Source organism: Oncorhynchus kisutch, linkage group LG19 (genome assembly GCF_002021735.2).
Source record: "Oncorhynchus kisutch isolate 150728-3 linkage group LG19, Okis_V2, whole genome shotgun sequence".
Lineage (NCBI taxonomy): Eukaryota > Metazoa > Chordata > Actinopteri > Salmoniformes > Salmonidae > Oncorhynchus > Oncorhynchus kisutch.
The window spans coordinates 18,476,041-18,491,150 of NC_034192.2; the positions used below are offsets into that span (position 1 = coordinate 18,476,041).

Sequence of the window (15,110 nt, forward strand, 5' to 3'; positions counted from 1 at the left end):
TGCATGTGTAAATGTGTCTGTTTGAGCGTGTGTGTGTTACGTACTGGGAGAGCCCTCCTCCAGGACCCCATTGGTAGCATTGCCATTGACAATATGTTGTTTAGAAGAAGGGGTTGTCTCCTCAGTGTCCTCCTCCTCAACGACAGAACGCACAAACCGACTGCACCATACAACACAAAACACTAATATAATCAGTTCCCATTCAAAACATACAGACATAGTCCAACAACATCTAACTGCTCAACATAATTTATATGCTCCCCCCGAAGAAAGAAACATCCACCCTCAGTGCTGTTAGTACTCAGTTCATCAGTGCTCCCCGGAGGAGAAAACATTTCATGAGAAAACATACAAATCGGGACATTGTGTCAAAGCCTTGTTTACACTAGAAACTAAAAAGGTTCCTTAGAAACAATGAAAAGAGCAATCAAATGTATTAATATATTCATTTTTACATCAACATCTGTCACAATTAGGCTAAGTAATTAACAAGAGCGAAGAGCACACGGTTAGTTAATGGCAGTTTCTGAGATGGTTACCTACTCACCAGAGGCGTAGCAATAGCATGTTGTAAAGCTTGCTGTAGTGCATGTATGTGATTTTTGGAATAAATTGTATTTTTTTCCACCAATCAACACAATACACCCCATAATGACAAAGCAAAAACTTAAATATCACATTTACATAAGTATTCAGACCCTTTACTCAGTACTTTGTTTTAGCACCTGCATTTGGGGAGTTTCTCCCATTATTCTCTGCAGATCCTCTCAAGCTCTGTCAGTTTGGACGGGGAGCATCAGGATCGAGGGAAACATGATGAAAAGAGCAAAGTACTTGATGAAAGCCTACTCCAGAGCACTCAGTACCTCAGACTGGGGTGAAGGATCACCTTCCAACAGGACAATGACTAAGCACACAGCCAAGACAACGCAGTAGTGGTTTCGGGACAAGTCTCTGAATGTCCTTGAGTGGCCCAGCCAGAGACCGGACTTGAACCTGATCGAACATCTCTGGAGAGACCTGAAAATAGCCGCGTAGCGACGCTCCCTGTTTGAGAGGATTAGTAGAGAAGAATCGGAGAAACTCCCCAAATACAGGTGTGCCAAGCTTGTACCGTCATACCCAAGAAGACCCGAGGCTGTAATCGCTGCTAAAGGTGTTTCAACAAAGTACTGAGTAAAGGTCTGAATACTGTTGTAGAACACGTGTGTGCGCGTGTGACCCACCAGAGGTGTAGCAGCAGCATGTTGTAGAGCTTGTCCTCGCTGAGTGTTCTGGGGACAGTGATGAGGAAGGGCTGGCCAAACAGAGGAGTGGAGGTGTGGTTGTACCCTGACTGCTTGTACTTTTCTCTAAGGTGGACTGGGATCACCACATGGTCTGTGTCCTCCAGCCGGTTCACTGCCACCTCAAAGCTGTACAACAAGGAGAGTTATTTTTCCCCCCATTAATTTAATATTTTTATTTACTATGGCAAGTCAGTTAAGAACCACCCTCTGCGGGCTTGGAGACAACCAGATGCATCCGGTTTTCAGGGGAAATGGAAAGAGCCTGTGACGTGACTACCGTTTTTGCATGTTAACAAGGCGACACTCCATCTTAACTCCTCCTCCATATTTACTGGATTGGTTGAACGGTGCACAAGAGAACCTGTGCAGATTTTTTTCTTTCTCGTCTGGACAAGAAGGTAAGAAACCCCGCTCAGATGCATGCTACGTTAAGTTAGTTACTAAGATCAAATGCACTGCCACCTCAAAACTACAGAACTATAGGGTAGGGTGAATGTGTTGCAGATGTTTGCATCTTTGGTAAGTTAAGGGTCGTATTAATTCGGGCATACCGTAAGCAGAACGTTTTGCAAGGGAAAACAGTGTTTCCTATTGGACAGGTTCAGGTAGTCCCTTCTGGTTTCAGTCCATGCCCTTCTGTTTGGTGCCTAATGAATATGACCCAGGTTTCTCAGATCTAACACTTGAGGGAGAGTAGACAGTGCTTCATCCAACTGCCTTCATCAGAAAAGTCTGTATCTGACACTCACACATAAATGTCATCCCTCTCCATGATGCTGCTGAGGTTCTCATTGGTGGCAAAGATACGATGGAACCGGTGGTTGTAGATATCTGTTACAATCATCTGAATTTGGAAATAAAATAAAAACATCTTAAGTACACATAGTGCATTCGGGAAAGTATTCAGATCCCTTGACTTTTTCCACATTTTGTTACTTTACAGCCTTATTCTAAAATTGATTAAATAGCATTTTTTTGCTCATCAATCTACACACAATACCCAATAATGACAAAGCAAAAACAGACTTAGATTTTTTGCAAATGTATAAATAAAACATTTAAATATTACATACGTTTTCAGACCCTTTACTCAGTACTTTGTTGAAGCACCTTTGGCAGCGATTACAGCCTCGAGTGTTCTTTGGGTATGATGCTACAAGCTTGGCACACTTGTTTTTGGGGAGTTTCTCCAATTCTTCTCTGCAGATCCTCTCAAGCTCTGTCAGGTTGGATGGGGAGTGTCGGTGCACAGCTATTTTCAGGTCTCTCCAGAGATGTTTGATCGGGTTCAAGTCTGGGGTCTCGCTGGGCCACTCAAGGACATTGAGACTTGTCCCAAAGCCACTCCTGTGTTGTCTTGGCTATGTGCTTAGGTTGTTGTCCTGTTTGCCCCAGTCTGAGATCCTGAGTGCTCTGGAGCAGGTTTTCATCAAGGATCTCTCTGTACATTGCTCCATTCATCTTAGCCTCGCTCCTGACTAGTCTCCCAGTCCCTGCAGCTGAAAAACATCCCCACAGCATGATGCTGCCACCACCATGCTTCACCATAGGGATGGTGCCAGGTTTCCTCCAGACATGACGCTTGGCATACAGGCCAAATAGTTCAATCTTGGTTTCATCAGACCAGAGAATCTTGTTTGTCATGGTCTGAAAGTCCTTTAGGCGCCTTTTGGCAAAATCCAGACGGGCTGTCATGTACCTTTTACTGAGGATTGGCTCCCGTCTGTTCATTCTACCATAAAGGCCTGATTGTCAGCGTGCTGCAGAGATGGTTGTCCTTCTGGAAGGTTCTCCCATCTCCACAGAGGAACTCTGGAGCTCTGCCAGAGTGACCATCAGGTTTTTGGTCACTTCCAAGGCCCTTCTCTCCCGATTGCTCAGTTTGGCCAGGCGGCCAGCTCTAGGAAGAGTCTTGGTGGTCCCAAACTTCTTCCATTTAAGAATGATGGAGGCCACTGTGTTCTTGGGGACCTTCAATGCTGCAGAAATGTTTTGGTACCATCCCCCAGATCTGTGCCAACACAATCCTGTACGGACAATTCCTTCGACCTCATGGCTTGGTTTTTGCTCTGACATGCACTGTCAACTGTGGGGCCTTTCCAAATCATGTCCAATCAATTGCATTTACCACAGGTGGACTCCAATCAAGTTGTAGAAACATCATAAGGATGATAAATTGAATCCGTTCAATTTTGAGTCTCATAGCAAAGGGTCTGAATTCTTATTCAAATAAGGTATCTGTTTTTTATTTGTAATAAATTTGCTGAATTTTCCCAAAAACTGTGTTCACTGTCATTATGGAGTATTGTGTGTAGATTGATGAGGAAACAAATAATTTGTTCAATTTTAGAATAAGGCTGTAATGTAACTAAATCTGGAAAAAGTGAAGGGGTCTGAATACTTTCCGAATGCACTGTACACCATTCCAGAGCGTACATTTTAATTTAGCCTCTATTTAACCAGGTATAAAACCCCTTGAGGTTAAAAAACAATTTTATGAGGGAGAACTGATTTATTTAAGAGCAGGCAGGACAGATGTTTGTGTGTGTGTGTGTGTGTGTGTGTGTGTGTATCTTACCTTCTCAGCAGGGACACCAGATAGAGTGGAGAGCGAAGTACAGAGGTCTGATATGTAGCCCACCTTGGGCACAGTCAGTTTATACTGAAACACAGAGAAAGACAAATGGCCATTAAGCCGGGGTCCTAAGATTAACTCATAACTTAATCCGCAGGAGCAGAATTTCCCAAACCCCATGAAGAATGAATAGCTGCAGATTCATTAAATATACACCAAGCCTTCAAAATGTATTGATAAAAAGGACCTCCCTCCAGATTCCATCTGTCCCTATTCAGAGCATAAGCTGATTACAAATACTCAAATCCACTTCAGAGGATATCCATTAAAAAGCAGAGAATATTGTGGGTGACCACAATATGTGAAGGATGACTAATTTCTAGGTAGGCGGTAACAGCTCTGTACCTGTGTGGGTTTGGTCAGGGATCCAGACTGACATTAGTCATTTTCACTAGGTACAAAACAGAAGCAAACAGGCCAAAACGGGGAGGTGCAATCCAATAAGAAACATTTGTTTTTGTTTTCAGTTGTAAAAGCTTTTGCAACAGTGTGCACTAATGAATACAACCCAGATACTATAGTTACCTGTGTGGGTCTGGCCAGGGGGTCCAGCCTGACCAGGTAGACCTCCAGAGTGCGCTCCTTTTTCATGGGCAGCGGCAGCGTCAGGTAGCAGAAAGGGTCAAAGGTGACGGAGACCTTGGCGCAGACGGGGCACACCAGGGTGGACTTGAAGAGGCCATGGAAGATGTCCACGATGATGGAGTCGTTCCTCTTGATGTGGTTTTCCCACGCCTCCTCGGCCACCACCTACAGACACACAGAGGGGAGGGAAGATAGTGAGGAACCATTTTTGACAAAGGGTGAAATAGCAACAATGGAGTGTCTGGAGGAGGTATAGTACTATGATATCGTTTAATTCCCACTACTGGTTTTTCTTTTCTCCTCAGCCACGACATACAGTTACACAGAGGGGAATGGAAAGACTCAAACTATTTAGATATGGGGTGAAGGGACACATGGAGTGTGTGGTGGTACAACTATTCCCAAAACTCCTTGGCAAACACCTACAGTCGTCACACAGAGGGGAGGGATATGGCTGAGATACCATTTTGACATAAGCCAAGAGAACACTATGGAGTGGTACACTGTTTTTATTAATTGTTTTACTCTAGATACATGCCTACAGTCTTACAGAAGGGAAGAAAAGCAATGCCATCAGAAACATAGCCGAGACAGACTATAAACTATAATAATGGTTGTTACAGCCATGTCTCAAGGCTATGAGACAACATTTCAACAGACTAAAATGACACAGTGGAGTGACTGGAGGTGTGAACACTGTTTGTTCCCACTGCGACTGGTTCTCCTTCAGAAACACATTGGCTACAAAGTCGATAATGAGGTTATAGAGTTGGCGCAAGATCTTGCATATTTCCTGCCATTCAATTGTTCATTAAAATTAATGATATACCCATTGATTCTTGAATATAAATGCCTCATTGGGCTGAAACACCAAACTCAAGATTGTGGCTTTAAAGATAAAGATTTCCATTTAAACAATCAACGCACAACAACAACTGAATGAGTGCCAGAGAGAGCAAGACTACCTGGGACCACAGAGAACAATTTGCCCAGCTGTGTACTGTAGTTATGGTGCAATGTATTTGTTGTGCATGGTCCCTGACAAATTGTAAAGCGAATGAAACTAAACTAATAAAATAAAGAGTGACAGCAAGCTAGCAATAACAGACCTTGTCAGGCCTGCCCTCAGCATCTTTGAGCAGGATGTAGGGTTTCTTCCTGATGCGGTTCAGGTCCTCGTGTAGACCATCCAACAGGAAGGCCAGCAGCTCGTGAGAGTCCTGCTGCTGGTAGCCTGAAAACTGGGGGGCGAAGCGACCCACCTGGGTCTGGAGGGAGGTGAGAACATAGACACACACAACAGGTTCAGCAACAGATCTATAGGAAATTCCAAATTGACACCTCACCCCTAGGGAACTTGTGTAGATTGAATTGGTGGAAGCAAGCAAAATAGCACAGATTCCACCAACCTGTAGCCTGTCAGTTAGCAAAGTAGGAATATTGCCATATTTCTTACGTGTGAGATCCTTTCTGATCTACTCTAGAGCAGTGGTGTAATCGATGGTAAACGCACGTTTTGCGTGAATGTTTACCCACCCATTGCGGAAAACCAGATTGAGGAAAACCAGATTGAAACTATAGGGAGCGTTACTTTATTCACCACGAACAGAAATCAGTATTTACTCACCCATTCTTTCTACCACTACATCACTGCTCAAGAGACTCGGTTGTTGTGGCTTGTGGGTCTAAGGGTTAATTTGGGATTGGGCACATCATAGCTGCATTTCAATCCAGAATCAAGGCAGAAGTGAGGGAACAACTTTCAGAAGTTGGTATGGGTACAGTACAGGGTTGGAGTCAATTCCATTTAAATTCCAGTCAATTCAGAATGGAAACCAAATTCCAATTAAAAAACATTGAAGATAATTGGAATTTCAGTGTACCTTCTGAAATGCCTGGAATGGAAATGGACTCGACACCAACCCTGGTGCCGAAAATTACCTTGAAAGGCCGTGGTGTGACGTAGCTGTACTTCCCAGACCACGACTGCTTGGTGATCTCAGCGTAGGCCTTGGCGATCTCCCCTTTCATTCCCAGAGGGTTGTCCTCGTTCAACTCATCATTGTACTTGTCTTTCAGGAAATACTCGGTGAGAGGAGGTACATTACTTAAACACTGCAGAAAAATATTAAATATATAAAAGACAATTAAAAGGTGGGAAAAGAAGCAGTAACATATGCAAGAGACAGGGAATAATGAGAAAATCCAACAGTCAAAGGAATCACCTAAACCACCAGTATATTTCAATGCCAAAGGTCAATCAATACCCGCAGCTGTTCCTGCCATGATACAATTAAAACCAATGCATACACACCAGAGTTCAGAGTTAACAGTTTTATGTATATTTTTATTTAACCAGTCAAGTCAGTAAAAAAACTCATTCTTATTTACAATGTTGGCCAACCAAAAGGTAAAAGACCTCCTGCAGGGGCAGGGGCTGCAATAAAAGGGACCAAATACAGATCATGACAAGAGAGACACCACAACACTACATAAGACAACAACATAGCATGGCAGCAACACATGACAACACAACATGATAGCAGCACAAAACATGGTACAAACATTATTGGGCAAGTTGAGGGGTTAGGGTATGGTACCTGCAGTGCAGAGTTCATGAAGCAGGTGTTTCCCAGGTTGGAAAGACCACACAGGCCAGCCCGCTCACTCTGCCTGCCCTCGGAGCACTCATAGCTGTTATAAGGGTGGTAGGACGGAAGGCTGTAGCTGGAGTTTTTCACACTGAAGAGGTTACATAACATCAGTCAGGAATAAATAGAGAACATGGACTTATCCTATTTCATATGGCTGGATAAAATTACTGGATGTTACCAAACAAATGCAGGCATAAAGTAGTGGCGTAATAATGTGCTGTTTGAATGACGTACCGTTCAATTTATTTTTGTTAAGTAATTGCCTTAATCTTTTTTGGACCCCAGAAAGAGTAATGGGGATCCTTAATAAATACAAAGGCTAGTGCCCACACACAAACCTTAAACATTTCAATTCAAACCCCTCCAAACACAATTTCTTCCCATAAGGTCTTTCTAAATTCTCATTCAATGTTGGGAGAAAGGTACAAAGTAAGAGAACACAATTGTACAATAAAAACAAAAAGCTGAAACAAACATAAAAAAATGAAAACACCTACAGTATATAGCACAGCTCCCAATAGGGTCAGGTGATATTATGATAGCATTGTCTATTGACAATTATTGACAGCCAACAGATGGTGACAACTTTGTGATGTGATAGATGAAAAAAAAACTATAACAAAAAAAAAACATGCAACATAAATTAAGCCGTAATCTATGGATTTCACGACTGGGCAGGGCTGTCAACTGGGGAGCCAGGCCCAGCCAATAAGAATGAGTTCTTCCCCACAAAAAGGTCTTTATTACAGACAGAAATACACCCAAGAAATCCCCCACCCCTCCTCAGACGATCCTGCAGGTGAAGAAGCTGGATGTGGAGGTCCTGGTCTGGCGTCGTTACACATGGTCTGCTGTTGTGAGGCCGGTTGGATGTTATGCCAAATTCTCTAAAACGACATTGGAGGTGGCTTATGGTATAGAAATGAACACTAAATTCTCTGGGAACAGTTCTGGTGGACATTCCTGCCGTTAGCATGCCAAACGCACACTCCTTCAAAACTTTAGACATGTGGCATTGTGTTGAGACAACTGCATATTTTAAAGTGGCCTTTTAATGTCCCCAGCACAAGGTGCACCTGTGTAGTGATCACGCAGTTTAATTAGCTTCTTGATACACCACACCTGTCAGGTGGATGGATTATCTTGTCAAAGGAGAAATGCTCAAACACGGATGTAGACAATTTGTGCACAATTTTAAAATAAGATTTATGTACGTATGAAAGATTTTGGGGACATTATTTCAGCTCACGAAACATGGGACAAACACTTTACATGTTTACATTTTTTGTTCAGTGTGTGAGATACTGTTAGTCTTGTGGTGTGTGTGGGGGGACACCTACTCATCATAAATCTAATTCCAAAATCTTAGGCATTAATCTGGAGTTGGTCCCCCCTTTGCTGCTATAACAGCCTCCACTCTTCTGGGAAGGCTTACCACTAGATGTTGAAACATTGCTGCAGGGACTTGCTTCCATTCAGCCCACAGAGCATTAGTGAGGTTGGGCAGTAATGTCTGGCAATTAGGCCTGCTCGAAGTAGGCGTTCCAATTAATCCCAAAGGTGTTCGGTGGGATTGAGGACAGGGCTCTGTGCAGGCCAGTCAAGTTCTTCCACACCGATCTCAAGCATTGTCATGCTGACAGAAAAGGGCCTTCCCCAAACTGTTGCCACAAAGTTGGAAGCACATCATCTAGTACATCATTGTATGCTGTAGCAATAAGTTCTCCCTTAATTGGAACTAAGGGACCTAGCTTGAACCATGAAAAACAGCCCCAGACAATTATTCCTCCTCCACCAAACTTTACAGTTTGCACTATGCAGGCCTGCCCAATGTATAGTGCAAAAAGATGCATAAAGACAATGCTAATCGCCAAACCCAGATTCGTCCGCCGGACTGCCAGATAGTTTAGCGTGATTCATCACTCCAGAGAATGTGTATCCACTGCTCCAGATTCCAATGGCGGAGAGCTTTACACCACTCACAATATCAGCACTTACAGTTGACCGGGGCAGCTCTTGCAGGGTATACATTAGACAAACTGACTTCTTGGAAAGGTTGCATCCATGACAGTGCCACATTGCAAGTCAAGGAGCTCTTGAGTATGGCAATTCTACTGCCAGTGTTTATCTATGGAGATTGCATGGCTGTGTGCTCATACATACATGGGATGTTTTGACATTTTAAGGATAGAAAATGTAGTATATCTGAATAGTACATGTACAGCAATAGTTAGAGTATAGAGATCAACTAGAATAAAGTACATACATACTATAAACACAAAAGTATGTGGACAACCCTTCAAATGGCTATTTCAGCCACACCCGTTGCTGACAGGTGTATACAATTGAGCACACCGCCATGCAATCTCCATAGACAAACACTGGCAGTAGAATGGCCTTACTGAAGAGCTCAGTGACTTTCAATGTAGCACCTTCATCATAATCACCAAACAGTGCCCGACCTCAGTAATGCTGGTGGCTGAATGGAAGCAAGTCCCTACAGCAATGTTCCAACATCTAGTGGAAAGTATTCCCAGAAGAGTGGAGACTGATATAGCAGCAAAGGGGGAACCAACCCCATTTTAATGCCCATGATTTTGCAATGAGACGTTCCACAAGGTGTCCACAAACCTTTGGTCATGTAGTGTACATATGAAGTGGGTAAAACAGTATGTAAACATTATTAAGTGACCAGTGTTCCACGACTATGTACAGCACATAGAACAGCAACCTCTAAGGTGCATGGTAGAGTACCCAGGTGGTAGCAGCACAGTTGAAAAATATATGGCAGGGAGAATTCAAAACTGGATGGGTAAGAGATAGATTAAAAGGTCGAGGGTAGCTGAAGGGTGGGAATATAAGGAAAAGAGGGATAACTGAAGTAAAATGTATAGTGGTCGTAAAAATTATTCACTGCATTTGGTAAGTATTCAGGCCTTGACTTTTTCCACATTGTTACAGCCTTATTCTAAAATGGGATTAAAATAGTCGCCCCCCCCCCCCCATCATCAATTTAAACACAACACCTCATAATGACAAAGTCCACACCAAACAAAAAAAATTGCGAATGTATCAAAACAGGAAAAAACTGAAATATCACATTTACATAAGTATTCAGACCCTTTACTAAGTACTTTATTGTAGCACCTTTGGCAGCAATTACAGCCTCAAGTCTTCCTGGGTATGACGCTACAAGCTTGGCACACCTGTTTTTGGGGAGTTTCTCCCATTCTTCTCTGCAGATCCTCTCTGTAGATCCTCTCAAGCGCTTATTTTGTTTCAAGTCCAGGTTCTGGCTGGGCCACTCAAGGACATTCAGAAACTTGTCCCAAAGCCACTCCTGCGTTGTCTTAGCTGTACAGGATCTCTGTACTTTGCTCTGTTACTTTTATAAATTTAACCTTTAATTAGACAAGTCAGCTGAACAAATTCTTACTTACAGGTTTGGCCGGTGTAGGCCGTAATTGTAAGTTACAGCCTACACCGGCCAAACCGGAAGACGCTGGGCCAATTGTGAGCCGCCCTATGGCAATCACAGACGGTTGTGATACAGCCTGGATCTTTCCCTCGATCCCGGTTGCTCAATTTGGCCGGGCAGCCAGCTCTAGGAAGAGTTCTGGTGGTTCCAAACCTCTTCCATTTAAGAATGATGGAAGCCACTGTGTGTTTTGGTACCCTTCCCCAGATCTGTAAATCGACACAATCCTGTCCCTGAGCTCTGCGGACAATTCCTTCGACCTCAGGGCTTGGTTTTTGCCCTGACCTGCACGGTCAACTGTGGGACCTTATATACACAGGTGTGTGCCTTTCCAAATCATGTCCAATCAATTGAATTTACCAGGGTTGGACTCTAATCAAGTTGTAAAAACATCTCAAAGACGATCAATGGAAACAGGATGCACCTCAGCTCAATTAAGTCTCTTAGCAAAGCGTCTGAGTACTTATTTACATAAGGTATCTTTATTTTTTATACATTTGCCAACATTTCTAAAAACCTGTTTTCACTTTGTCATTATGGGGTATTGTGTGAAGATTAGCGATTAAGAAATATTTTTAAATACATTTTACAATAACAAAATGTGGTGAAAATCAATCAATTAACTGTATGTATTGGAAGCAGAAGTCTAAGTATTGTCCATTAGTTTACTCCAATTAGGGGAGGAGTGGTAGGGTTAGGGAACCATAAGGAAAATATATTTAAATCAAATATGGGGGATTGGGAATTAGGCAAACAATTACATTGATAGAGGTCAGTCTGCAATATTAAAGCTGATCAACACTATCTGCATCTAAATAATTACTAATATATTTTTTATTTTTTATTTATATACAGTAGACTGTAAAAAAAATATTTATGCAAGTCAAGGAACTCAGATTTGATCCCATATACCTTGTCATTGAGATAATTATGAAACCATTGGCAAGCATCAGTTCCCAACGCTATCGAGGACAGCTTATTCAACAGACATGGCAGCACAAAACTTTAAGGCATTTGCAATATAATTTACAACAAGCATGGTAGCCGTAGTGGTGCTATGTTTAGTTCTGAATCCGTATTGATTAACATTAAGTACACCATTTACAGATAGAAAATAATGTAGCTGTTTGTGGTCCAATGATTCTAGTTTTTTTTCGCAAGACAGGGGAGCCTGGAAATGGGATGATAATTATAGAGATCACTACTATCCCCACCCTTACGGAGTGATAGCACCAAAGCTGCTTTCCACACTTGTAATATTTCCTGATACTAAAGTTACATTTTAAAAAGTGTGTGTTACTGTGCCAGCAATGAGAGGCGCTGCATGCTTAAGCAAAGACAGGTCCAAAATGTCAGCCTCTAATGACTTCTTAGTGTCAATAGCTAATAAATGGGCAATAACTGCTGTTTCTCTGAGTTGCCAAAAAGAAAAACCGAGACTACCATTTCCCAAGTCACGTGAGGTTGACTGATTATCCATCGAGGCAACTGGAAGCTGTATGTGGGGACAAACAGTCAACTGACTGGCCAAAACCAGTATGATGTCCATTTCTTTAAATAGGAAACCAGCAGAGATAAAATGCTGATTAAAAGCATCAAATCTTAGCAGTTTCCTACATTATTACTGAAAAAGTCTAGGCAGGGAAGTAGCAGAATTACCTGGCTTCAGTGAATTAACTGTTTTCCGGAATTTAGCGTGTTCACTAACAGTCTGCCATAAGCGCTTAGGAAGTAGTTTGATTTGGCCTGTAACCTAGCTCACTACGGTAAGAGAGCTCGTTCATCAGTCACTGCTCCCCAAAGATTTGCCATTGCCTGAACTTTGCCTCTGCCCAGGCTTTCAACATCTTTCGTCAAAATCCATAGTTTCATTCGATTTTGTGCCACAGCCCAACTTTTGTTTTAGCGGATGTTTAAAAGGCTTATTTATTTGTTATTTTACTTTTTGGGGGTGTGGCTAATGCGGGCGATAGATTCATATATCAATGTTTTATGGATAATCACGATAGGACAAAGGTTGTCGCCCAACCCTAGCGCCCAATAATTACTCTAAACCTGATGACACAGTCAGCACATCTTAAAGACAACACACTTTGCATATAGCCTCAACCCTAAAGCCATGAGGTACAGCAAAAGGCCTTGCAACAGCAATAACAGTCAGACCTCTGGGAGTGGGGCGACGCTGCGTCCCATTGATCAAGGGGTGGTGTAGCAGCACCACCAGTAATACCACCACCGGCCCCAGCAGTAGAAGTGTTAGCATTTGCAGCCTGTTCACAGCTCAGCACTCTCTCCACCACCACCCTGCTCCTGTCTAAATCTGTCAAGGCGTTCGTCCTCAGCTCTGTCCTCAGCTCTGTCCTCAGCTCTGTCCTCAGCTCTGTCCTCAGCTCTGTCCTCAGCTCTGTCCTCAGCTCTGTCCTCAGCTCTGTCCTCAGCTCTGTCCTCAGCTCTGTCCTCAGCTCTGTCCTCAGGCACCACCAGCAGCACAGGAGCATCTCATCTCAAACGCTTTAACCATCCGACACCGGCCTCACCGGCCTCCATCTCCATAACGCGGCCCTAGTCCGGGGCTTAGTTCGATCCAGTCCTAATCCGATCCCAAAGTCCAGTTGTAGCTTAGCTCACTCCTTGCCCAGGCATTGGTCCCAGAGCTAAATCCCAGTTCAGTTCAGACACACAGCAGAGGCACAGTAAAGTGAGGCCCGTCCCGAGCACAACACAGTCAAACACAGCTAACGAAAAAAAAGCTCCCTCCTCCTCCGTCAGTGTTCAAGTTTTGCAGTGCCTCTTCTCACTCGCTCTCCGAGCCCTGCTATGTGACAGTGTCAATCCCTGCCCTGCCCTCTAGCATGCCCCTGCCCTGACGTGTGCTCTGCCTTGCTGCTACCAAAGGATAGCCTATTTATAGCAGCAGCTAGCTAAGCTACGACGATGGTCAAGAATCCGCTTCAGGAAGTAGAGGTACACGGATGGAGAGAGAGAGCGAGGGAGGGGCAAGAGTGGTAAAGGGAGAGGGGAGACAAGATAGAGGTGGAGTACAGAGTGGTACAGGAGAAGGAGAGATGTAGGGTGAAAGAGAGGAAGGGGTACAGGAGAGAGACAGATGGGTAAAGGAAAGAAAGGGGATGTTCCTATCAAGATAGAGGGATGAGAGGGCTCAAGAAAAGGGAGGGTAAATAGCAGGGGGGGTGACAGAGGGGGCCTGACAGCAGAGAATTCCTGCTGAGGCTGAAGAATGCATTGTGGCCAAATACAGGTACTTTCTCTAGTAGCTAGCTAGCTTCTTTGATATGCAATTAGGTATTCATATAACTGGGTCTCCTTAAGAATCTACTGTAGCCTGAGTAGAGAGCATAGCTGGAGGAGGATGTGAGGAGAATAATTAAGTAGGCATCTGTGTCGCAACACACACAGAGCGAGAGAGAGCGGAGGTGGAAAGGGGGAGAGTGCAGATGAAATGCATTCTGAAGGTCACACAGGGACTGCAGAACATGCAGCACAATAAGCTCAGAGAGAGAGGAAGAAGAGGGAATGCATAGAAAATGCGAACAAAAGGACTCACTGTACACAGGGAGTCTAGGGACAGTGGCTCAGAACATATGCATCTTGTCCCACCCTATCCACAATCAAACAGTCAAAGACAAAACACGCATCCTAGCATACTTAATCCTGGTTTGAAACATCCCAGATTAAAATAGCACCCTATCCATTATTCAATCCCAGAGCGGATCAAGCTGGTGCTGTACAGTGAGGAGTGGGTTGACAGGAAGGAGATCTGCAGGGAGATCCTATTCCCACATCGCCACCATGGAGTCCACAGAAACAAGAACACAATATGGAAATACATCTACCATTAGTGTGCAATGGTGAAAACCGTGACATGCTCGAACCGTAAGTGTGCTACATACATACCTCAGTAGTGTGCCTGTATTTCTCAGATGCCGGGTAAAATAAAATTGCACATAGCCTATTTCCACACACAAGCCTTCAGTGAGAATAACCTACAGTGTTGAGTGACACTGATATTACACCCATTCCAGCATGGAATGGTTCACAACTACAGTGGAAAATAAAACATTCCTCTACTATTAGGCTATTGTTCAACTACTGGACAGTGACAACACAATCCACACCCACAGCAGTGGTGTCCAACCAAGGTCTCAGAGTTTCTGGGTTGCATGAGGCTCACACGAGCTATTGATTCTCACTCGAAGCACCCACACAATATTACTCTTCTTCAATCAAATTATTTAAGATTGAAATGTCAATTAAGCCATAATTCCATCAATACTTAATCTGAGATGACATTCAAATACAGTTTACTACGCAGAAGCTCTTTAGACCCATGATAGAATACACTGCTGTGAAAACAGATAAAAACCATAAACCATGCAGGCAACTGCAAATCCCCACATAACCACCTCAAGCCTTAACCCAGAGCCATAGAGTCCACAAACTATCCTTCA

General features: G+C 43.4%; 1 protein-coding gene across 5 annotated transcripts in view; it reads right to left on the reverse strand.

Annotated features, from left to right (window-relative positions):
• usp15 (ubiquitin specific peptidase 15) overlaps nt 1-15,110 on the reverse strand; it is a 37,788-nt gene that overhangs the window by 6,191 nt on the left and 16,487 nt on the right. For all 5 annotated transcript variants that reach the window (XM_031797647.1, XM_031797645.1, XM_031797646.1 and 2 more), the window contains 8 exons: nt 7,110-7,251; nt 6,451-6,624; nt 5,619-5,777; nt 4,450-4,674; nt 3,868-3,951; nt 2,039-2,133; nt 1,227-1,415; nt 45-160 (listed from right to left, as the gene is read on the reverse strand). In XM_031797647.1, the coding sequence (XP_031653507.1) occupies nt 45-160; nt 1,227-1,415; nt 2,039-2,133; nt 3,868-3,951; nt 4,450-4,674; nt 5,619-5,777; nt 6,451-6,624; nt 7,110-7,251 (1,184 nt within the window). The remainder of the gene's footprint in view (nt 1-44; nt 161-1,226; nt 1,416-2,038; nt 2,134-3,867; nt 3,952-4,449; nt 4,675-5,618; nt 5,778-6,450; nt 6,625-7,109; nt 7,252-15,110) is intronic.